General features: G+C 37.9%; 2 protein-coding genes across 3 annotated transcripts in view; both read right to left on the bottom strand.

Moving 5' to 3' along the window:
• Nucleotides 1-15,959, bottom strand: part of LOC122697223 (butyrophilin subfamily 1 member A1-like) — a 59,110-nt gene extending 43,151 nt beyond the window's left edge. The window contains exons 1-4 of one of the 2 annotated variants that reach the window (XM_043907752.1): nucleotides 15,839-15,959; nucleotides 14,910-15,034; nucleotides 11,053-11,070; nucleotides 7,361-7,456 (exon numbers count right to left, since the gene is read on the bottom strand). In XM_043907752.1, the coding sequence (XP_043763687.1) occupies nucleotides 7,361-7,456; nucleotides 11,053-11,070; nucleotides 14,910-14,955 (160 nt within the window). In that variant the 5' untranslated portion in view covers nucleotides 14,956-15,034; nucleotides 15,839-15,959. The remainder of the gene's footprint in view (nucleotides 1-7,360; nucleotides 7,457-11,052; nucleotides 11,071-14,909; nucleotides 15,035-15,838) is intronic. The other variant, XM_043907753.1, reaches the window with a different exon arrangement.
• The window catches only part of LOC122697222 (butyrophilin subfamily 1 member A1-like), a 217,972-nt gene that overhangs the window by 116,236 nt on the left and 76,925 nt on the right, over nucleotides 1-24,811 (bottom strand). The window lies entirely within an intron of this gene.

The raw sequence follows: 24,811 nt of genomic DNA, 5'->3' as shown, positions 1-24,811 counted from the left end.
TTATTTATTGATTGATTTTTTTATTAGTTGGAGGCTAATTATTTTACAATATTGTTTAATGGGAACAGAGTTTTAACTGGGGAAGATGAAAAAGTTCTAGAGTTGGAGAGTGCTGATGGTTGGACAAAAATGTGAATGTACTTAATGCTACTGAATTTTACACTTAAAATGGCAAATATTATGCTGTTTATTTTACCACGATAAAAAATAGTGTGGAAAAAAAAAGAGAGAGAGAGAGACACGAGAAGGACAGAATAAAGGCACCCATCTGTCCACAATTCTAGCTGTAACTGTAGTCAGATAAAACATGCCATATAAATAAATCTGATGTTTAACTGAATTGAATTATTTTTGAAAAGAACAGTATCATTAAAAATGTCTTTAAGAAATGTCAAAGTTTCAAGGATTATTTCCTGTTGTAGGAAAAAATATTCTTTATTTACTTCCTATGACAATATTTTCTTTGACTTTCACATCAAAAGTTAAGAACACACAACTGAAAATTTCCTGGAATATATATTTCTTCTAAAAACATTAAACAAAGTTTGGGTTGCCAAGATGTTCATTGTGGCATTCAAAGTGAAAACAAAGAATCAAATAAAAAGAAAAAACAAAAACTACCATTGTTGGAAGAAAAAAATTCCAAGAATAACTGGAAATATTCTTATGTCTGGGAATGCTAGGGTAATGTATTTGGGTACCATAAAAGAATATATCAAGTTTATGGACCAAGGAAAGAAAGCAGAATTTACACAGACTTTGAAGGCACAATAAATAGGTAAACTTCACTCAGCCTGTTAGGTGTCTTCTTTCATCTCTGAAGATTTAGGGAAGTCTCATTGACCTAAATGTGTGTCCTTTAAAATAGAAAATGATGAAGTTCCTGACTAGGAATGTTCCCAGAAGATAAATAGGATGGAATCCTGTGCTTTAAATTTAATGTCCTTTTTCTCATTAAGTTTTCAGTGGGTCTATAAGAAGCCTCTGGAAAACAGAAAAAGCTGATATGTGTAGGAAAGAAATGATGTGGAATGGGAAAAGTGGAAAGTGAAATGGCTTCCAGGAGGAGAAACTAAATGGAAAGAACATCCTCTGAATAAGTCTATAAAAAATTTGGAGATATTAAACAGATCCAGGGGAAGGGCAAGACAAGGAAACCTAAGGATTAAGAGAGTGGGAATTGTTAGGCGTCAAGAAATTAGTCGTGTAAAATTCATTTATGAGTAATAAGTTTTACTTGCCAGTCCCTTCCTGAGGTTCTTTAGAAAAATAAAATGGAAAGTTGAAGGTCAATCATGGAAATGGAAGATCAAGAAATAAAATTTATGGAAAATATTGATACATATGATATCATGTATCATACACGTATCATGTTTAAAATGATAGCTATCAGAAGGCATACACACAAACACACAGAAAACAAGAGGTTCTGGGAAAACTGGTCAACTACCTGTAAAAGAATGAAACTAGAACACTTTCTAACACCATACACAAAAATAAACTCAAAATAGATTAAAGATCTAAATGTAAGGCCAGAAACTATAAAACTCCTAAAGGAATACATAGGCAAAACACTCTCTCACATAAGTCACAGCAGGATCCTCTATGACCCACCTCCCAGAGTAATGGAAAAAAAGCAAAAATAAACAAATAGGGCCTAATTAAACTTCAAAGCTTTTGTACAACAAAGGATACTATAAACCAGGTAAAAAGACAGCCTTCAAAATGGGAGAAAATAACAGCAAATGAAGCAAATGACAAAGAATTAACCTCAAAAATATACAATCAGCTTATACAGCTCAATACCAGAAAAATAAACGAGCCAATCAAACAATGGGTCAAAGAACGAAACAGACATTTCTCCAAAGAAGACATACAAATGACTAACAAACATATGAAAAGATGCTCAACATCACTCATTATTAGAGAAATGCAAATCAAAACCACAATGAGATACCATATCACGCCAGCCAGAATGGCTGCTATCCAAAAGTCTACAAGCAATAAATGCTGGAGAGGGTGCAGAGAAAAGGAACCCTCTTATACTGTTGGTGGGAATGCAAGTTAGTACAACCACTATGGAGAACAGTGTGGCAATTCCTTAAAAAACTGGAAATAGAACTGCCATATGACCCAGCAATCCCACTGCTGGGCATACACACCAAGGAAATAGGAATTGAAAGAGACACGTGTACCCCAATGTTCATCATAGCACTGTTTACAATAGCTAGGACATGGAAGCAACCTAGATGTCCATTGGCAGGTGAATGGATAAGAAATCTGTGGTACATATACACAATGGAATATTACTCAGCTATTAAAAAGGATGACTTTGAATCAGTTCTAATGAGGTGAATGAAACTGGAGCTTATTATTAGAGACAGAAGTAAGTCAGAAAGAAAAACCACAACACAGTATATTAACACACATATATGGAATTTAGAAAGATGGTAATGATGACCCTACATGTGAGACAGTAAAAGAGACACAGATATAAAGAACAGACTTTTGGACTCTGTGAGAGAAAGTGAGGGTGAAATGATGTGAGAGAACAGCATTGAAACATGTGTATTACCATATGTGAAATAGATCACCAGTCCAAGTTTGATGCATGAAACAGGGCACTCAAAGCTGTTGCACTGGGACCACCCTGAAAGATGGGGTGGGAAGGGAGATGGGAGGGGTTTCAGGATGGGGGACACATGTACATCCATGACTGATTCATGTCAATGAATGGCAAAAACCACTATAGTATTGTAAAGTAATTAGCCTCCAATTAAAAGAAATAATTTAATTCAAAAAAGAGAAAAAAGAAAAAGAAAACACACACTGTGGACTGTGAATAAGAGCTCATTTTTTTTTAAAATATAGTATTCTCCTGTATACTGTAAAAATAAAAGTCTTGTCTTAATTGGGCAAAAGTATTAAAATGTCAGTTCTGAAGTTGACCTTTTCAAGATGATCTTTACCTACGTTGATGGTACTAATGTATAATTATTCAGTTTATTGGTTCTAAAAATTTGTCTGTTACTTAATAGATGGGGCTAAATTGATGATTGTAGTATCTAAAATGTTAAGAGCTACAAAGATTGTGCAACATGTTGAAGCAGTATTGTCAAAGAAATACAGGGTTTGTAGACTGGATGATTCTATTCACATGTTTGTCAATAAATGAATATATAAACTCAGTTAAGTTCAGTTCAGTCGCTGAGTCGTGTCCGACTCTTTGAAACCCCATGGACTGCAGCATGCCAGGCCTCCCTCTCCATTGCCAACTCCTGGAGTTTACTCAAACTCATGTCCATTGAGTCAGTGATGCCATCCAGCCATCTCATCCTCTGTTGTCCCCTTCGCCTCCTGCCTTCAATCTTTCCCAGCATCAGGGTCTCTTCAAATGAGTCAGTTCTTCCCATCAGGCGGCCAAAGTATTGGAGTTTCAGCTTCAGGATCAGTCCTTCCAATGAATATTCAGGACTGATTTCCTTTAAGAAGGACTGGTTGGATCTCCTTGCAGTCCAAGGGACTCTCAAGAGTCTTCTCCAACACCACAGTTCAAAAGCATCAATTTTTCAACACTCAGCTTTCTTTATAGTCCAACTTTCACATCCATACATGACTACTGGAAAAACCATAGCCTTGACTAGACATGGACCTTTGTTGGCAAAGTAATGTGCCTGCTTTTTAATATGCTGTCTAGGTTGGTCATAGCTTTTCTTCCAAGGAGCAAGCATCTTTTAATTTCATGGCTGCAGTCACCATCTGCAGAGATTTTGGAGCCCCCCAAAATAAAGTCCCTCAATGTTTCCACTGTTTCAACATTTATTGGCAATGAAGTGATGGGACCAGATGCCATGATCTTAGTTTGTCAAATGTTGAATTTTAAGCAAACTTTTTCACTCTCCTCTTTCACTTTCATCAAGAAGCTCTTTAGTTCTTTGTTTTCTGCCAAGAGGGTGGCGTCATCTGCGTATCTGAGGTTATTGCTATTTCTCCCAGCAATCTTGATTTCAGCTTGTGCTTCCTCCAGCCCAGCATTTCTCATGATGTACTCTGCATATAAGTTGCATAAGCAGGGTGACAATATACAGCCTTGATGTACTCCTTTCCCTATTTGGAAACAGTCTGCTGTTCCATGTCCAGTTCTAACTGTTACTTTCTGACCTGCATACAGATTTCTCAAGAGGCAGGTCAAGTGGTCTGGTATTCCCATCTCTTTCAGAATTTTCCACAGTTCATTGTGATTCACACAGTCAAGAACTTTGGCATAGTCAAAAAGCAGAAATAGAACTCTCTTGCTTTTTCGATGTTGGCAATTTAATCTCTGGTTCCTCTGTTTTTCTAAAACCAACTTGAATATCTGGAAGTTCACGGTCCAGGTACTGTTGAAGCCTGGCTTGGAGAATTTTGAGCATTAGTTTACTAGAGTGTGAGATGAGTGCAATAGTGCTGTAGTTTGAGCATTCTTTGGGATTGACCTTTTATATATATATAAAATAGTGTTATGCAAATTTCTATTTTAGCTAAAGTCTAAGTGAGGCAGGTCTTTCATGTATGAAAACACATGAAGAAAATGTATGAGTACTAAACAATAGTGAAAGGGTTTGTGCATCAAAAGGCTGAGCATATATTGGAGAAAACTCACACTTCAGAAGCTTGAAACTGGTAAATCTTTGTAATATATGAATATTAACATTTTGTTGACAAAAAAGAAATGTCTGCCTAGATTGTATGAAGAAGAGAAGATCACAGAAGTACTAATGGGGAAAATGGAATGCCAAATGCAGAAGGCAAACTAAATTTGGGAAGATTAAATAAAAAGACAAATCATGTAAGCTATTTGTATGATGGTGTTTAGAAACATGGAAATAGATTGTTGAGTAAAGAAAGGTATAAAAACACAGATGAAACCATACATATAATCACAGTGAAATACATTATGTATCATATGTTTTCCTTCTTCACTCTAAATGATCAACAAAGGAAAAGAAATTCAATTCATTCAAAAAAGAGAACAATGTCAGGAAGGGACTAGGTCAAAAACTGGAAAAACTTCCTTAGTTTTCTTTTGATATAAATGGACCACCATTGATTAGAATTAAAACCAAAAGTTTCAAAGTCCACCATACTAATGAGAAATAACCATTTTCATTCCATATATTCCATTGTGCAAAATGACCCAAGATTGGAAATGGCCTCATCAGAAGAGTTAAATTAGGAGTTTTGAGTTCAACAGTATCAGATCCTTGGTTTTGTGTTAGCACTTCTACCTATCTCAGAATAGAAAATTAGCATGAATTGATGTATGAGCAGTATATTTAAAAAGTGATGAGGAAATATAAAGGGACCTTTAGTACACATGGATCAGTAACCACTTTTAGCCTCCTACTATACTGCTAAAGTCTATTTCCTCTGAAACAAAATTATAAATGAAAACCATCAAGAGAATAAAGGAGATAAACATGTAGTTTGAATTATTGTGTGCTGAATAAACCTTTAAAATATGCATTTTGCACCAATAGAAATTTTGAATTCAAAGGCTGCACAATACTCTGGGGCTTCCTTATTAGATAAAGCATTTGTGTACTCATGAACACCTGGGAAATAAGATCAGGGGAATGGGAGAGTAGGTTTAGAGGTCACATGTAATCAAGGAACATCATCTGAATTAATAGTCTTTGAAAGAGCAGAAGGTGGAATAATTTACTCAACAAATTTGGAATCTTCTGTTCACTTAAGTTTTGGGTCAGTATCGATCACATAGTTATTGTCCCTTGAACTTGAAAGGTCACAATGACTCAACATCAATGGTCATTTGCATGAAAACATCTATTGCATGGGAGTGATGTGGTGATCAGCCTGATAGCCCTCATCCCTACAAAAATTAGAATCAAATCAAGACAGCTCTCAGGAGACATAAAAAAGAAGAAAGAAAACCAATGAAGTTTATAGAAAAGACTAGGTATATGATGAAAAGCAAGGAATAGGAAAAGTTGGAACTAGGGAAAAACAGAAGTAGTTGATATGAAAGTAGTCCATATACAAACAATTGGAGAGGGATGAGGGGAAGAATGAGTGAATGGAGGCCAAAGAGACAGAAAGGGGGGGAATGATAGTAATCATTCAAATGGTTATGGGAGAACTGTCCAAAATATTTACCAATTTTTTCCCCCTAAAATATCCAAAAAATAAAGAGATCCGTGTAAATATCAAAAGATACAAACACATAATAACTCTATTCTACTGTAAAATTTGCATTTACAATTCAATTTATTAGTGTTCAGAAACACACACATGCACACAAAACACTCAGATAGAACATGCATATACACAGAAGAGCTCAAATAGGAATATCGATACCCACAACCTAACACATCCATAGTGAGAAACCCTCCATTTGCTCACTGTATCTCCATAAATTCAGAGGGGGAAAAAATTAAGTCAATTTACTATACTGAGAGAGTATTTTAGGAATGCTAGTCCTAGAAGTAACCTTTTTAAAAGGTTTTTAATCACTTTTGACATTAGTTAGGCATTCATTGTTTTAAGTTGAAGTATAAATGATTTACAAAATTATGTTTAAATTTCAGCTGTACAGCACAGTAATTCATATATATATGCGCACGCATATTTTTTCAAATTTATTTCTGTTATAGGTTACTATAATGTATAGGATATAGTTCTCTGTGCTATACAGTAGGTCCTTGTTTTTCATCTGTTTTATAAGTAGTAGTGTGTACTTGTTAATTCCTTACTTCTATTTATCCTACCCACTCTTCCTTAGATAACCAGAGGTTTGTTTTCAATGTCTGTGAGTCTGTTTCTGTTCGTAAATAGGATTTTGGTATTATTTTTAATATTCCATATAAAAGTGAATATTATATAATATTTGTCTTTTATTTCAATGCACATTAGTATTGCTTGCATGTCTTGGCTATTGTAAATAGTGCTGCCATGAACACTTGGGTACATGATAATGTGTATTTCCAAAATAATTTCTTCTTCATTAATTAGTAACATGGCCTAAATTTCTTTGCTATGTCACTTCTTCACAAATTTGTTGCTTCTTTGTTTTAAAAGTATATAAACATCCTACTTTGATTACTTCTTAGTTTTCACATTTATGAGACCTCTGTATGGACAAAATTAATTTTTTTCTCCTGTTAATCTACCTGTGTCAATTTCATTATTAGATCAGCAAAAGAACAGACAGAGATGGGGGAATTTTTTTTCCTTCTCTGAGAATCTTGCTTTTTCCTAAACAGTGCAGGACAAAAATTGATATTACTCTTCCTTATTTTCATTCTCCCACTCATTTTATTGGCTTTGTCATAATTTATTGTAATGCGTTTTAAAATCTTACCCAGTTTCTTGTGTATTTCTCTGCAATAGGAAAATACAGTTATTATGAGCACTCCAGTTCCAAGCAGTTCCATTATAAATTTCAATGAAAAATTTTCTGAAATGCAAAACAAAATATAGACATGGACAGTTAGATTCAATATTCATTCTTACTACCCTTCCACCCCAAAAGAACCCACTTTGATTTTTCTTCTCCCATCTGGAGGAATTTAAGGTTGTCTTTTTGTTCAAAAAAACAAAATATGTTTTTTAACATCAGCTATGTTTGTGATATTACACTAGTTGTGATTGGGAACACATCAAAACAGAATTACACTTTCTTTGCTCAGGAAGGTTCCCTACATTTATATGATGTATTAGTTGGATCTCCAGGAGTTCTTGTCCTTAAAAGGTTAAGTACACCTTAGAAAAATGGCCAATGAATGGTTGGTTAACTTAATTTAGCCATAGAGGACTAAACTAGGAAGGAAAATTTGTGGAGAATTTTTATGGATCCTAATCAAAACTGCAAAAGGAAATAGAATTGAAAATTTGCAGAGAGTTTAAGGGGATTCTGCAACCATATCAAGCATACTTGCTTTCACATTATAGAGGTCCCAGGAGGAGACGAAAGAAAGGAAAAGAAAACACATTTGAAGACATAATGGCTGAAAACTTCTCTACCCTGGGGAAGGAAACAGGTATCTAGGCCCAGGAAGCACAGAGTCATAAGTGAGGTGATTTCAAAGAGATTTACACTAAATCATTTAAGAATTAAAATGGCAAATGTTAAAGATGGAGAATATTAAAGGAAAGAGAAGTCTTTGCCATAAAAAATTCTTTCCATTTAGTTTTTCTTCTTGCCAAATATCAGGTCTTCCTTGGTGGATCAGATAGTAAAGAATCTGCCTGCACTTTGGGAGACCTGGTTTGATCCCTGGGTTGGGAAGAGCCCGTCAAGAAGGGAATGGCAATCCACTCCTGTATTCCTGCCTGGAGAATTCCATGGACAGAGGAGCCTGGCAGGTTACAGTCCATGGGATTGCAAAGAGTGGGGCACGACTTTGCTAAATAAGTCAGACAGATAAAGGGATATTGTATACTTTCATTTATATGTGGAATCTGAATAATACAACAAACTAGTGAATGTAACAAAAAAGAAGCAGACAGAGATACAGAGAACAAACTAGTGGTTATCAGTGGGGAGGTGAAAAGGGCAATATAGGGATTAGGGCCAGGGAGATACAAACTATTGGGTGTAAGAAAGGCTCAAGAATGTATTGTTTAACACTGAGAATATAAACAGTATTTCATTAATAACTGTAAATGGAGAGTAACCTTTAAAAATTGTATAAAAATTTAAAAAAAATCTAAACCTCCAACCTAATATCTGATGAAAATAGAAGCAAATGAAATCCATGAAAATTAGAAGGAATAAAATAATAGAGATTAGAGTAGAAATAAATTAACTAGAAAATATATGATATAGCTATTCCACTTTCAAGATAAATGAAATAATACATCTATACAAATACTTTCCCAAAAATTACATAGCAGTTTTATTTACTATCCAAAAAGATGGAAACAAACTAAGTGCTTGTGAACAGGTTAGTAGATGAATCAATTGTGACATATTCATATAATAGGATACTACTCAGTAATAAATAACATGGATGAATATCAAAATAATTACTGACTTGAAGAAGCCAGAAGATAAAATAAGGACATAGTGTGTCATTCCATATTCACAAAAATCTATATAAAAGAATGTGTGCTGTGTGCTTAGTCACACAGTCGTGTCCAGCTCTTTGCCACCCCATGGTCCAATGTCCATGGGGATTCTCCAGGCGAGAATGCTGGAGTGGGTTGCCAGGCCCTCCTCCAATATAACTCCTCCAATATAAAAGAATAATTTTTATATAAAACATAAAAAGAGACAAAAATGGTCTGGTTTCCTCCAATTTGTATTAAAAAATCCATAGTGATTTTTTGAGGATTTCTCTTTATCAAAACAATCTTGTGGCACTGTATGCATATACAATATTTTACAAACAAATCTCTAAAGCACAAAAACTACAAAATATCTCCATATATAGTTGAGAATGATGCAGAAGCATATTTTGTGATAGAAGGAATAATGGTCTTCTAAAAATGCCCACATACTAATCTTTGGATTCTGTGAGTATGCTATCTTATATAGCAAAAGGGACTCTGCAAATGTGATTAAGCTGACATCCAGATGGGGAAGCTATCTTTGATTTTCTGGGTGGGTCATATGCAACCACAAGGATAACTGAAAGAGGGAGGTGGAATGTCAGAATCAGAGGAGATGTGAAGAAAAAAGAAGGCAATGTGTGGAAGAAAGGGTACATTTAAAAATCATGTAACCTTCAGTCTGAGAGTCAAATTTAAATATTATTTATACACCTTCTCAGGTGATGCAGTGGTAAAGAATCCACCTGCCAACGCAGGAGATGTGAGTTCGATCCTTGGGTTAGGAAGATTCTCTGGAGTAGGAAATGGCAACCCACTCCAGTATTCTTGCCTGGAAAATTCCAGGGACAGAGGAACCTGGAGGGGTACAGTCAGTCATGCGGTCGCAAAGAGTTGGAAGTGATTGAGCATACACAAGCTTCAATCTGAGAGATACATTTTTCCAGGTGGCACTAGTGGTAAAGAACCTGCCTGTCAAAGAAGGAGACATAAGAGACATGGGTTTGATCCGTGGGTCGGGAAGATCCCCTGAAGGAGGAGATGGCAACCCATTCCAGTATTCTTGCTTGGAGAATCCTATGGATGGGGGAACCTGGAGGACAATAGTCCATGGCGTCTGAAAAAGTCAGAGGCGACTGAAATGACTTAGCAATATGCCTAGGACCATAAAGAAATACAATGGAAGGTGAAAGTCCAAGGGAAAAACTGAAAAGCTAAAAAAAAAATAGCAGTAGCGAATAAGTAGATGTAAATAGGGCAATGAAACTCATCTTCTTTTGCTTCTGAGCAGTTTCTTGACAAAGCTGTGCAGAAAAGATCGAATTCAGTCAATAAAATGAGGAAGCAGATAAATCATTCAGTTTGGTGATACAGGTTCCCAAAGCAACGTCTTCTGACAAATCATAAGTGGGAGCATTCAACAATGACAGAGTGACAAAGGAGAAATTATGATTTTGATCTTTTAAGATGTTAATAACGATTTCTTAAGAATGTCAGTTAAAAAGAATTTCTCTGAAGTAATAGTCACCAAAAAGAAATTCCCTGGTGGCTCAGGGGTTAACGTGTCTGCCTGCAATGCGGGAGACCTGGGTTCGATCCCTGGGTCAGGAAGATCCCCTGGAGAAGGAAATGGCAACCCACTCCAGTATTCTTGCCTGGAGAATCCCATGGACGGAGGAGCCTGGTGGGCTACAGTCCACCGGGTCGCAAAGAGTCGGACACGACTGAGTGACTTAACTTTTTAACTTAACTTGGATACAGTTAGGCTCCTTGAAGATTTGGAAAAATTAAAATGAGTGCTTCAAGGAAATGCTATATCAGAAATTGCAATAAGTAACCAAAATCTAAAAAGCTTTGAAGAAGCTATTCTACAAATAGTGATTTCAGGCTCTATACATCAGTACTTCTCATCTCAACATCTTTATACCTCGGTAACTCTCATCTCAACATCTCAAAGAATATGGTAATCATTGGAGTTCACTAAACAAAAATATTACTCACCTCTCTCTGTATTGATCACTAAAAGCAAAAGAAAAATTATGGTTAGTAAGCAAAGTAAAACTGAAAGAAATAGAGCAATGGGACAGATTAAAGTTGAAGAATAAAAGTTATAAAAGATTAAGATAGAACAATCTGGTTACCAACAAAGTTATATAAAATTGCCATTTTCCTGAAGTCATGGATAGAAAATAGGAAATTTAAAAATAAGTATGTAAATGCCAGTGGGGACAAAGAATACAAAAATGTACTGAAAAATTCACAAATAGGATAAGCACTAGGATAACACTAAAGAAAAATATTACTCATGTTCTCTGTCTGTATTGATCACTAAAAATCAAAAGAAAAGTATTCTGCATTTACCTAAACATAAGAATAATTAAGAAAATTTGTGTTTGTGTTCTAGAGAGGTGTTCAGTTCAGTCTAGTCTCTCAGTTGTGTCTGACTCCTTGCAACCCCGTGAATGGCAGCATGCCAGGCCTCCCTGTCCCTCACCAACTCCTGGAGTCTACCCAAACCCATGTCCATCGAGTCGGAAGTGAGAAGGCTAATTTTCAGTTTGTTTCTCACAGACTATTTCACAGATTTTATTTCTGCCTCTTATCTATAGTGTATATACTATTATCATCCTGAATGACTTACATGGACAAACATCCATCACACTCTTGCCATTGCCATTTACATATAGATTGCATTGTTTTCAACTTAATGTAAATGTATAGCTTTTCAAGCACTTTTGAAAAGACTATCCTTTCCCCATTGCTGAAAAATTAGTGGACCTTATATGCATGTGCTCTTTTCTGGGCTCTATTCTGTTTCACTGGTCTATATGTTTGTTTGCATGACAGTTCCAAAGTTCCATATCATTTGGATTAGTGTAATTTGAAATCAAGGAAGGGTTATATCTCCATTTTATTCTTGTTCAAGATTGCTTTGGATCTTTTGTCTTTTATGGTTTCACTGATTTTTCTATTTCTATGTAAAATACCATTGAGATTTTAATAGGAATTTCATTGAGTCTGTGGATTACTATGGGTAGTATGGCCATTTTAATACTGTTAATTCTTCCAATCCATGAACATAAGATATTTGTCCATTTATTTGTGTCTTCTTAAATTTCTTTAATCAATATTTTGTAGTTTTCAGTATATAGATCTTTAACTTTCCTTGTATTTGTATTTGGTTAAATGTATTTTGTTCTTTTTGATGATTCTGTAAATGGGATTGTTTTCTGTAAATGGGACTGTTTTCTTGGTTTCTTTTTTGGATATTTTGGTTTTAATATAAAGATATGGTACTGAATTTTGTGTTTCTTTATCTTGAAAATTTATATAATTTGTTTATGAGTTCTAGAAGTTTTTTGGTGACATCTTTATGGTTTTCTACATGTAGAAGCATGCAATCTGGGAATAGAGACAATATTACTTTTCCTTTGTGATTAGGATAGCTTTGATTTTTTTATGTGTAATTGCTCTTGCTAGTATTTCCATTACTAGGTTGAATGGAAGGGAGAGAATGGGCATGCTTGCCTTGTACAGGATCTTAAAGAAAAAGCTTTTTCCTATTAATTATAATGCTATCTTTGGGCTGTTCACATATGGCCTTTATTGTGTTAAATTCCTTTTATATCTATTTTGTTTGGAATTTTTCTTTTTTTAAAGCATGAACAGATATTGAATTTTGTCAAATGCTTTTTCTGCATCTATTGAGGTGATAATGCTGTTGATCTGGGTACATGGAACCAGTCTTGTATCCCAGTGGTAAAATCCCACTTGGTCATAGTGTATAGTTTTTTGATGTGCTGTTGAATTCAGTTTGCTAGTTTTTGACTAAGGATTATTACATATATGCCTAAGTAGTACTAAAATGGAAGTTTATAGTTATAAAAGATTACACTAAAAATATCTCCAAAGTTTTAGAAAAATGATCTCAAATAAATGATGTTATGTCTCAAGGAACTATAAAAAGAATAAACTAAACTCAAAGTTAGCAAAAAAATGGAGATAATAAGGTTCAGTGCAGAAAACAAAAACAATGAAAAAATTAACAAAACAATAACTGAGATTTTTTAAAAAAGATAAAATTTGCAAGCACTTAGCTAGACATGATTAAGAAAAAAGAAGACTCTAATAAGTAAAACAAAAAATAAATGAGACATTAAAAAAAGGTCTCTGAGAGATTTTTTTAAAAAAGGATCCTAAGGCTTGTTGCTCATCTGTATATTTTCTTTGGAAAAACATCTTTTCAGTTCTTCTGCCCTTTTATAAATCAGTTCTTTTTAATATTGGGTTCTATGAATTGTTTATATATCTTGGATATTAACCCACTTGGTCATATCATTTTTGAATATTTTCTTCCATTCAGTAGGTTGTCTTTTCTTTTGCACAAAAGTTTTAAACTTAATTAGGTTCCATTTGTTATTTTTGTTTTTGTTTCCCTTGCTTGAAGAGAAAGTTCTAAAAAAATATTGCTAAAACATGTCGAAGAGTGTACTGCCTATGTACTCTTCTGGAGTTACATGGTTTCTGGTCTTACATTAAGGTCTTTAATCCATTTTGAATTTATTTTTGTATATAGTGTGAGAAAAATGTTCTAATTTCATTCTTTTACAGGTAGCTGTCCAGTTTTCCCAGCATAACTAATAAGGATATAATTTACAACCTGATAGAGGTAATTAGCAGAGACATTACTTTGCCAACAAAGGTCTGTCTAGTCAAGGCTATGGTTTTTCCAGTGGTCATGTATGGATGTGAGAGTTGGACTATAAAAAAAGCTGAGCACCAAACAATTGATACTTTTGAACTGTGGTGTTGGAGAAGACTCTTGAGAGTCCCTTGGACTGCAAGGAGAGCCAACCAGTCCATCCTAAAGGAGATCAGTCCTGGGTATTCATTGGAAGGACTGATGTTGAAGCTGAAACTCCAATACTTTGGTCACTTGATGCAAAGAACTGACTCATTGGAAAAGACCCTGATGCTGGGAAAGATTGAGAGCAGGAGGAGAAGCAGATGACAGAGGATGAGATAGTTGGATGGCATCACCAACTCGATGGACATGGGTTTGGGTGGACTCCAGGAGTTGGTGATGGACAGGGAGGCCGGGTGTGCTGCGGTTCACGGGGTCGCAAAGAGTCAGACACAAATGAGTGACTGAACTGAACTGAACTGAACTGACAGGTAATTAACAATGCTCTACATTGTAGGTGAACATTGTTAAGAGAATAAATCTTAAGAGGTCTCATCACAAGAAAATTTTTCCTATTTTATAAATATGTATGAGATGAGGATGTTCATTAAAATTATTGTGATAATCATTTCATGATAAATGAAAGGCAAAAGATGCCTTTCATTATGCCTTAAATGTATACAGTGTTGCCTATTAACTTTTAATAAACCTGGAAGAAAAAAAATTGAAAAAAAGTAAAAATTTACTGTGGATTTAAAAAAGAATTCATACAGATTAGTCCTAATTCTGCCTGGTTAATCCCCTCAGTTGACTGTTCATCAAACTAGATAGTCCATTATATATTTGAAAGTAAAATAATTGCTACATTTCACAAAGCTTTCCTTTCCCTAAGTCTTTTATTTATTTAATCATTCTCTCTCCATTAGAGTTTGTGGACTCTGCAGATTCTGGAAAATATAATCTGATATCTTTGGCAATGTTGATTCCCAGAGTTAATACAGATTTTATATGACCACTGAATGATGAAATGATAAAGCGAGTTTATCAGATATGGTCCATAGAAATTACTTTCTTCAGATATGCTAAAACACTGTTCAGATCTTTTCTGGCACCATGCAGAAGTCTAGTATTATAAATATTCAGATCTATCACTTCACTCATTTTTTAAACTTACCATATCCCATAGCAGCCAAAATGTCAGTGAATGATTTAATCATCATGTCAGATGTGAAATATGGAACTCCAGAGATCTCTTAGTTGGCTCCTATATACAAAAGTGTGTTTTTCTTCCCTTCTTTCCTGTAAACAGAAAAATCACAGCTCAGGTCCATTTTCTCAGGAACGCTGACCTCCATCATTCCCTGGGGAGTCAAGGGAAGATTGCTGGGTCTGGGTTGGCCCATGGTGGGAATTCAAGGAGGGGTTGGGATGAGAAAGAGCTTCTCTCCTGGGTCCTGTGCTGTGAGTGAGGTGACCTCTTCCGACAGCACCAGCACACGGGAGTGAGGGAAGCTCCGCCTGCACAGACCTGCTCTCATTCCATCTTCCTTCCCAAAGGAGGTATGAGAAGCTGGAAGAGGTAGGAAACATCCCAGACCTTTAGAGGAATGTTTGCCTGAATGAATTCTTGCATTGGTTTTGGATGAGAGATAGAGTTCAGGGGAGGAAATGCAGATGAAAGACTCAGTGTTCTCATCTGACACAGAATAAATGCCTCTCCACGATAGACAGTGATGGAAAGAAAACCGAGAGATGTAGAGATAATGTAAGGAACATGAAATGTATCCAGAACCAACTAGAGATAAATAAGTTCTGAGGACCAGAGAGAGTAAGATAAAAGCCTAATATCTGAGATTGGAGAGGATTACAGCTTTTCTTGAAGAAACTTTAATGTTTTTTAACTAGGGAAAGAAAGAAATCAGAACAAAGATAGACAAATCATGAGTCAAAGACACTAAATTTAGGTCCTTTTTCTTAGAGTCTCTGCTGTCTCTATTGACCTTTCTCAGATCCTTCACACACACACACACATACACACACAAACACACACACACTCCACCAGTGCCCTTCTTCTACATGATAAAAGTTTCTTTTTACACTTACCTGGCTTAATCACCAACAGAAAATATCAGTTTATTAGCACACACTGAACATCTCTCTTCTCTTAAGCCTCCTCTGAAATACTGAAGCCCTAGAAGCGTCAGTCAGACCACTCAGTTGCTTCCCCTCTATGCACTCCAACCAACAGGAACAGAAGCGTAGCACAAAGATACAAGGTAGCTGGGAGGGGACTTTAGATTGCACTTTGCTCTTCTCCATTCACGAGACCATAATAAAAACCTCACATGACCATAAAGTCAAACATTTAATCCAAATATGTATGTGCTCATATGAACATACACACAGACTGCCTCTTTCCCTTTCTTTTGTTGCTTTTGTTATTATTTTAAAGTTAATAGCATACAGTAGAGATTTAAATAATACATTCTCACACCAGCTTCTGAGATTTATGTATTTACCTTAATCAGAGGAAGGAATGTGTATATATGCTACCTCTACAAGTTTTGCAGTCTTATTAATCCTACGGTTTATGGAAAATCTACCCAGGACATTGAAAATAGCTGATTTCCACATCTTCAGCCCCATAAATATTTCTAGCCCTTTCATTCAAAAAGCTGCTGCAGATATTGACAATCATCAGAGTTTATTTTCTCCAGGATATTCCCACAAATTACATATTTTCAGACCATAAAATTAAATTAGAACTCTAATGATTGCTCTAGGCAAGAATACAGGAACCATCAAGCTTTCATGTGTTGTTGGAACATCTGCATTCAGTTTAATCCATTAGGACAAAAACTAAATCCTTGGGATCATGAACTGAATTTATACAATATCTCCTGGTTCCTAGCATTTGATCCCTGCTGCTGCTGCTAACCACTGTATTTGACCTGCAAGACTCCCAGGCCCCATACTTATGTCAACATCATGCACTTCTTAGGCCTTGAAGCTATTTCCTCCTGGTCTAAGAATGCTCTATGTGGTCCTGCCTCTCACATGGCAGTTTGGGTGACTTAGTGCAGCAAATTCCCAAATGTATCCCCTCCTGCTGTCATATTAGAGAAAATATCCACACAGTAACCTCTGCAGATGAAAACTGCTTAACTATGCTATTTGGAGGATGTTCCCTGGTGGCTCAGAGGATAAAGCATCTGCTTGCAAGACAGGAAACCTTGGTTTGATCCTTGGGTCGGGAAGATTACCTGGAGAAGGAAATGGAAACCGACTCCAGTATTCTTGCCTGGAGAATCCCATGGATGGAGGAGCCTGGTAGGCTACAGTCCATAGGGTCCCAAAGAGTCTGACACGACTGAGGGACTTCACTTTCTTTCTTTCTTTTAGATGAACAAGATTTCAATGGTCTTGAAAGCACAAGGGACACCAGAAAGGCAAACACCTCCAAAAACCCCTCCCCTGCTTTGGAGAATTTCATGGACTTGAAGGACGTTATGGCCTGCACCTGTGCAGCACCTGTAGATAACATATCTCTTTGAGCCTATCTGCTGCTGCTGCTAAGTTGCTTCAGTCGTGTCCAACTCTGTGCGACCCCATAGACTGCAGCCCACCAGGCTCCGCCCTCCCTGGGATTCTCCAGGCAAGAACACTGGAGTGGGCTGCCATTTCCTTCTCCAATGCATGAAAGCGAAAAGTGAAAGTCAAGTCACTCAGTTGTGTCCAACTCTTCACGACCCCATGGACTGCAGCCCACCAGGCTCCTCTGCCTGTGGGATTTTCCAGGCAGGAGTACTGGAGTGGGTTGGCATTGCCTTCTCCATGAGCCTATCTAGTGATTGCTAATAACTCTCTTTTACTGGACAAATTGTTAGCTCCGTGGCCAATGTCAAACAGAAAATGTTAAATAGGAAAAATCTAAGGCAAAAAGTAATAGCCAACTCCTACTATAAAAGTTCTATTAAAAATATTGCGAATTTCTACCACTCTTGGGATTCCCAGGTGGTGCTAGTGGTAAAGAACTAAGTTACCAATGCAAGTTGATGTAAGAGACGTGGGTTTGATCCCTGGATGGGGAGGATCACCTGGAGGAGGGCATGGCAACCCACTCCAGTGTTCTTGCCTGGAGAATCCCATGGACAGAGAAGCTTGGCAGGCTGCAGTCCATAGAGTCACACTCAGCTGGACATGACAGAAGTGACTTAGCATGGACACATGGGAACCCACTACTCTTCTAAGCTGTTCAGGTGGGATATTTGGCTACTGCTGATAGAGGAATGGGAATTTGTTTCTCTACCACTTACCTTCATGGAGAGCTCCAAAAAGAAGAAAATTATAAAGACATTTCTGGAGTTTTTTTGCTTTAAATCCTGAATTCCCTAGGTAAAGACAACTGCTTAGGTTTCCCTGATTTGGGACTATATCTTGTTCCCATATATCAATATTCTGTCTGTGTAATTTTCCTTCCATTTTAGTTTCTGGCATATATATATATATACATATGTTTATATATATTCTCCAATTACATAGTGATTCCTGAAAATTTATTTCAAATAATAGAATTCAATCACATGTTAAATCAAGGGACAATAATTTATTTGTCTCTCCTAATGCTCAGGAGACAATTTCCTTGATTGCAAGCTTGTTTTAGTTTGGTTAGTTTATACTGGCTTGCACAAAGTGAAAGAGGGTAAAAACCTAGTAAGTACATTTAGAACAAATGAACACTTGAATGAGTGAATTTCATTTTTCATTATATTTACTGTCTTTACCATTCTCTTGCCACTAATATTTCAAAGTAATTCATATGGAATAATCTGCAAATTGTTTTCCCCCCAGAGTTTGTTGATTTCCTCTTCTCTGTTTGCTCTCCATGAACTTTCTGCTGAGTGTCATAAGTGTAAGGCTGTCACAGTTAACGCCATGACAGGCAGCCTAGATTAGGAGTAGGCCTGGTTTCCCGGGGTAACATAATTATCAGGCCTCCTGGAGCTAGCCAATCAACATATGCCTAGCAAGAAGAAAGGGAACCTATCAGGGGAAAGCTGAAAGCCCCACGTTGGGCCAACAAAAATTACCTTGCAACTGTGTAACCAATCCGCTTGCGCCAACTACCTGCTGCTTTTTTTGACCTAATAAATACCCGAGAGAACTGGGGCTCGGGGCCTTTCGTCCTCACACACTTGGTGAGGGCGGGAGGCCCTGGCTCGAGTGAGTAATAAATTCCCCTATTGCAAGTTGCATTGTTTCGAGGAGTCTTCTTTCCTGACTCGGGACTTGGACTACGGGCAGAACAATAAGGTGCCTGTCTCTCTCTCTTTTTTTTAACCCCTTTTTTGAGTTATTGTTTGTCTTTAAACATTTTGTTTTAGATAATGAGAAAAGCTATGTAAGATTTTATTGCCTACATGCTAATGATTGCAGCAATAAGTCAGGCACAACTTATGACTTAGTGAAGATATCGGGTCTGTAAATTGATTGACCTTTGTCCACGAGGGAGGGGTAAGGAAAGACATAGTTTTTATTGCTGGGGAAATAATTTGATGAGAAACTTTTTATGTGTTTCATTGTTAAAAACAGAGAATTTTCCAGGTTCATAAACATATTAGGACATTTCAAAGGGAAAATCATGACAGAAATGGTGCACAAAAGCAATGAGACAAAAGGAGATTTGAAAATAACTTAACAGTTAAATATAATACAGGTTAGAGGAAACTTTGAGAAAGACTGAAGAGTAAATATCTGGAAGGAGCTGACAGAATGTTGGAAGGTCATTTCTGCATCAAGACATAATGTTGATTATGGGCGTCATCAGTACTACAAGTAAAGAGAGGCATCCTCTAGGTCTTTTGCTCATATGGTAAAGAATCTACCAGCAATGCAGGAGACCCAGGTTTGATCCCTAGGTGGGGATGATCTCCTGGAGTAGGGAATAGCAACCCATTCCAGTATTCTTGCCTGGAGAGTGGACAGAGGAGCTAGAGGGCTACAATCCATGGGGTCACAAAGAGTCGGACACAACTGAGCGACCAACATTTTTCTATAGGATCACCACTCTGGGCTCAATCTAGGGTTGTAATAATTAGATACAAACTTCATGTGACTTGGCAGTGTTTGAGCTCCACTCCTGAAAAGGCCAAGTGGTGGCAAACAAGAAGAGGCAAAAATGTGACTGGAACCTTTTTTATGATTTACCTGCACAAACAATTCCACAGTTTCTCATACTCGTTTATTGTCTTAGACATTCAGCGATGCCACTCTCCCCAGAGCGTGTTGTTCCCTCTGTTCTCATGATGTTTCTACCAGTTTTTGAGAGTCTTGTCCTCCAAAAGCATTCATTCTCCATAGGATGTAACCTTATGTAGATTAGTTTAGTCAACTCATAACTGTAGTTGAAATGACTACTTTACTCATAATTTGGTAGTGATGTTCTTCTGCCTTGACGGTATTTTCCACCATGTATTCTCTTTTGTGGGGCTTCTTAAGTGGCTCAGTGGTAAGAATCTGCCTGCCAATGCAGGAGCTGCAGGAGCTATGGGCTGGATCCCTGGGTCAGGAAGATCCCCTGGAGGAGGAAATGGCAACACACTTCAGTATTCTTACCAGGATAATCCCGTGGACAGAGGAACCTGGTGGGCTACAGTCTACTGGGTTGCAAAGATTTGGACACAACTGAGTATGAAAACACACACACACACTCGTTCGTTTTCTTATGCAGTCCTCACTAGAGGATGAAATATCACCTCCTATATTCTTTCCCAGGCACAATCACTTCAGATAACGCCATTTCCCTGTCTCTTCTATCTCTCACTCTGTTCTTCTTTTCTATATATGTTCTTATATTTCCCATTTAAAAACAAAATAAAATTAAGCAAAGCTATTTAAAACAAGCACAAACAAAATTCCTTCCTTCTAACCTGCCTTCTGTTAAAGATTCTGACATTTCTTTTTTCTCTCTCTCTTTTTTTTTTTTTTTGGTATTAGTTCTAAAAGGTCTTGTAAGTCATTGTTGAACTGTTTAACTTCAACTTCTTCAGCATTAGTGATAGGGGCATAGACCTGGATTACTCTGATATTGAATGGTTTTCTTGGAAATGAAGAGAGATCATTCTGTCATTTTTGAGATTGCACCCAAGTACTGCATATGGTTCCAAATAGGAAAAGGAGTACGTCAAGGCTGTATATTGTCACCCTGCTTATTTAACTTATATTGCAGAGTACATCATGAGAAACGCTGGGCTGGAAGAAGCACAAGCTGGAATCAAGATTGCTGGGAGAAATATCAGTAACCTCAGATATGCAGATGACACTACCCTTATGGCAGAGAGTGAAGAGGAACTAAAAAGACTCTTGATGAAACTGAAAGAGGAGAGTGGAAAAGTTGGCTTAAAGCTTAACATTCAGAAAACTAAGGTCATGGCATCTGGTCCCATCACCTCATGGGAAATAGATGGAGAGACAGTGGAAACAGTGTCAGACTTTATTTTTTTGGGGCTTCAAAATCACTGCAGATGGTGACTGCAGCCATGAAATTAAAAGATGCTTACTCCTTGATATGAAGGTTATGACCAACCTAGATAGCATATTAAAAAGCAGAGACATTACTTTGCCAAGAAAGGTCTGTCTGGTCAAGGCTATGGTTTTCCAGTGGTCATGTATGGATGTGAGAGTTGGGCTGTGAAGAAAGCTGAGCACCAAAAAATTGATGCTTTTGAACTGTGGTGTTGGAGAAGACTCTTGAGAGTCTCTTGGACTGCAAGGAGATCCAACCAGTCCATCCTAAAGGAGATCAGTCCTGGGTGTTCATTGGAAGGACTGATGCTGAAGCTGAGGCTCTAGTACTTTGGCCACCTCATGCGAAGAGTTGACTCATTGGAAAAGAGCCTGATACTGGGAGGGATTGGGGGCAGGAGGAGAAGGGGATGACAGAGGATGAGATGGCTGGATGGCATCACCAACTCGATGGGCATGAGTTTGAGTAAATTCCAGGAGTTGGTGATGGACAGGGAGGCCTGGCGTGCTACAATTCATGGGGTAGCAAGGAGTCGGACACAACTGAGTGACTGAACTGAACTGAACTGAACTGCATATGGACTCATCTTTCAGTGTCATATCTTTTTATCTTTTCATACTGTTCATGGGTTCTCAAGGCAAGAATACTGAAGTGGTTTGTCATTCCCTTCTCCAGCGGACCTTGTTTTGTCAGAACTCTTCACCATGACCCATCCATCTTAGGTGGCCCTACATAGCATGGCTAATAGTTTCACTGAGTTAGACAAGCCTATGATACATGTGATTAGCTTGGTTAGTTTTCTGCGATTGTGGTTTTCCTTCTGTTTGCCTCCTGATGGATAAGAATAAGAGGCTTGTTGAAGTTTCCTGGTGGGACAGACTGACTGGGGGGGAATCTGGATCTTGTTCTGATGGGTGGGGCTGCTGCTGCTGCTAAGTCACTTCAGTCATGTCCGACTCTGTGCTACCCCATAGATGGCAGCTCACCAGGCTCCCCCGTCCCTGGGATTCTCTAGGCAAGAATACTGGAGTGGGTTGCCATTTCCCTCTCCAATGCATGAAAGTGAAAAATGAAAGTGAAGTCGCTCAGTTGTGTCTGACTCTTAGCGACCCCATGGACTGCAGCCTACCAGGCTCCTGCATCCATGGGATTTTCCAGGCAAGAGTACTGGAGTGGGGTGCCATTGCCTTCTCTGATGGGTGGGGCAGTGCTTAGTAAATCTTTAATCCAATTTTCTGTTGATGGGGCTGTGTTCTCTCCCTGTTGTTTGGCTTCAGGCCAAACTATAGTAGGGTTAATGGTGGTAACGGTGACCTCCTTCAAAAGGATTTATTCAGTGCCCCTGACCCCCCAAGAGGCCACTGTTTACCCACACCTCCACCGCAGACTCCTGTACACTCACTGGCAAGTCTGGCTCAGTCTCTTGTGGGGACACTGCTTCTTTCTCCTGGGTTCTAGTGTGCACAAGGCTTGTGCCTTCCAAGAGTCTGTTTCCCCAGTCCTGTGGAAGCTCTGTAATCAAGTCCCACTGGCCTCCAAAGTCAAATTTCCTGTGGGTTCTCAGTCCCTTTTCCAGATCCCCAGGTTGGAAAATCTGTTGTGGGCCCTAGAACTTTCTTAACAGTGTTCTGCAGTTTGTGGATCATCTGCTTGGTGGCTCTTGGTGGGGCTAATGGCGATCTCCTCCAAGAGGGTTTGTGTCACATGCTGTGTGTTCCAGGTCTGCTGCAGCCAGAGCCCCTGTCCCTGTGGCAGGCCACTGCTTACCCATGCCTCTGCAGGAGACACTCAACACTCAAAGGCAGGTTTGGCTCAATCTCTGTGGGGTCTCTGGATCCTGATTCACACAAGGTTTCTTTTGAGCCCTCTGAGTGTCTCTGGTGGGTATGGGGTTTGATTCTAAAGATGATTTCGACCCTCCTACCATCTTGTTGGCGCTTTTCCTTTGCCCTTGGATGTGAGGTATCTTTTTTTGGTGGGATCCAACATTCTCCTTCCAATTGTTGTTCAACAGTGCGTTGCAGTTTTGAAACTAACACCAGAATTTTGGAACTAACACCTTCTAGAGCTAACATCATAATAAGATGTCATTTCCATCAAGGGGACAAGGATGCAAAAGTAGGAAGTCAAGAGATACCTGGAGTAACAGGCAAGTTTGGCCTTGGAGAACAAAGTGAAGCAGGGCAAAAGCTAACAGAATTTGCCAAGAGAACACACTGGTCATAGGAAACACCCTCTTCCAACAACACAAGAGATGACTCTGCACATGGACATCACCAGATGGTCAACACTGAAATCAGATTGATTATATTATTTGCAGTCTAAGATAGAGAAACTGCATACAGTCAGCAAAAACAAGACCGGGAGCTGACTCTGGCATCAGATCATGAACTCCTTACTGGAAAATTCAGACTTAAATTGAAGAAAGTACGGAAAACCACTAGACCATTCAGGTATGACCTAAATCAAATCCCTTAAGATTATACACTGGAAGTGACAAATAGATTCAAGAGATTAGATCTGATAGACAGAGTGCCTGAACAACTATGAATGGAGTTTCCTGACAGTGTGCAGGAGGGAGTGATCAAGACCATCCTCAAGAAAAAGAAAGTCAAAAAGGCAAAATCGTCTGTGGAGGCCTTACAAATAGCTAAGAATGGAAGAGCAGCTAAAGGTAAAGGAGAAAAGGAAAGTTATACCCATCTGAATGCAGAGTTCCAAAGAATAGCAAGGAGAGATAAGAAAGCCTTCCTAAGAGGTCAGTGCAAAGAAATAGAGGAAAAATAATAGAATGGGAAAGACTAGACATCTCTTCAAGAAAATTAGAGATACCAAGGGAACATTTCATCCAAAGATGGGCAAAATAAAGGACAGAAATAGTAAGGACCTGACAGAAGCAAAAGATATTAAGAAGAGGTGGCAAGAATACACTGAAGAACTATACAAAAAAGATCTTCCTGAGCCAGATAACCACGATGCTGTCATTACTCACCTAGAGCCAGACATCCTGGAATGTAAAGTGGGCCTTAGGAAGTATCAGTACGAACAAAGATAGTGGAGGTGATGGAATTCCAGTTGAGCTATTTCAAACCCTAAAAGATGATGCTGTGAAAGTGCTTTGCTCAATATGTTGGCAAATCTGGAAAACTCAGTAGTGGCCAGAAGACTGGAAAATGTCAGTTTTCATTCTAATCCCAAAGAAAGGCAATGCCAAAGAATGCTCAAACTACGGCACTATTGCACTCATCTCGCACGCTAGTAAAGTAATGCTGAAAATTCTCCAAGCAAGGCTTCAACACTATGTGAACCAAGAACTTCCAGATGTTCAAGCTGGATTTAGAAAAGGCAGAGGAACCAGAGAACAAATTGCCAATACCCACTGGATCATAGAAAAAACAAGGAAATTCCAGAAAACATCTACTTCTACCTGTTGACTACTCCAAAGACTTTGACTGTGTGGATCACAACAAACTGTGGAAAATTCTTCAAGAGATTGGAACACCAGACCATGTTATCTGCCTCCTGAGAAATCTGTATGCAGCTGAAGAGGC

The sequence above is a fragment of the Cervus elaphus genome, chromosome 7 (assembly GCF_910594005.1).
Source record: "Cervus elaphus chromosome 7, mCerEla1.1, whole genome shotgun sequence".
Lineage (NCBI taxonomy): Eukaryota > Metazoa > Chordata > Mammalia > Artiodactyla > Cervidae > Cervus > Cervus elaphus.
The sequence above is the reverse complement of the archived record's forward strand: the minus strand, read 5'-3'. Positions and strand labels throughout refer to the sequence as shown.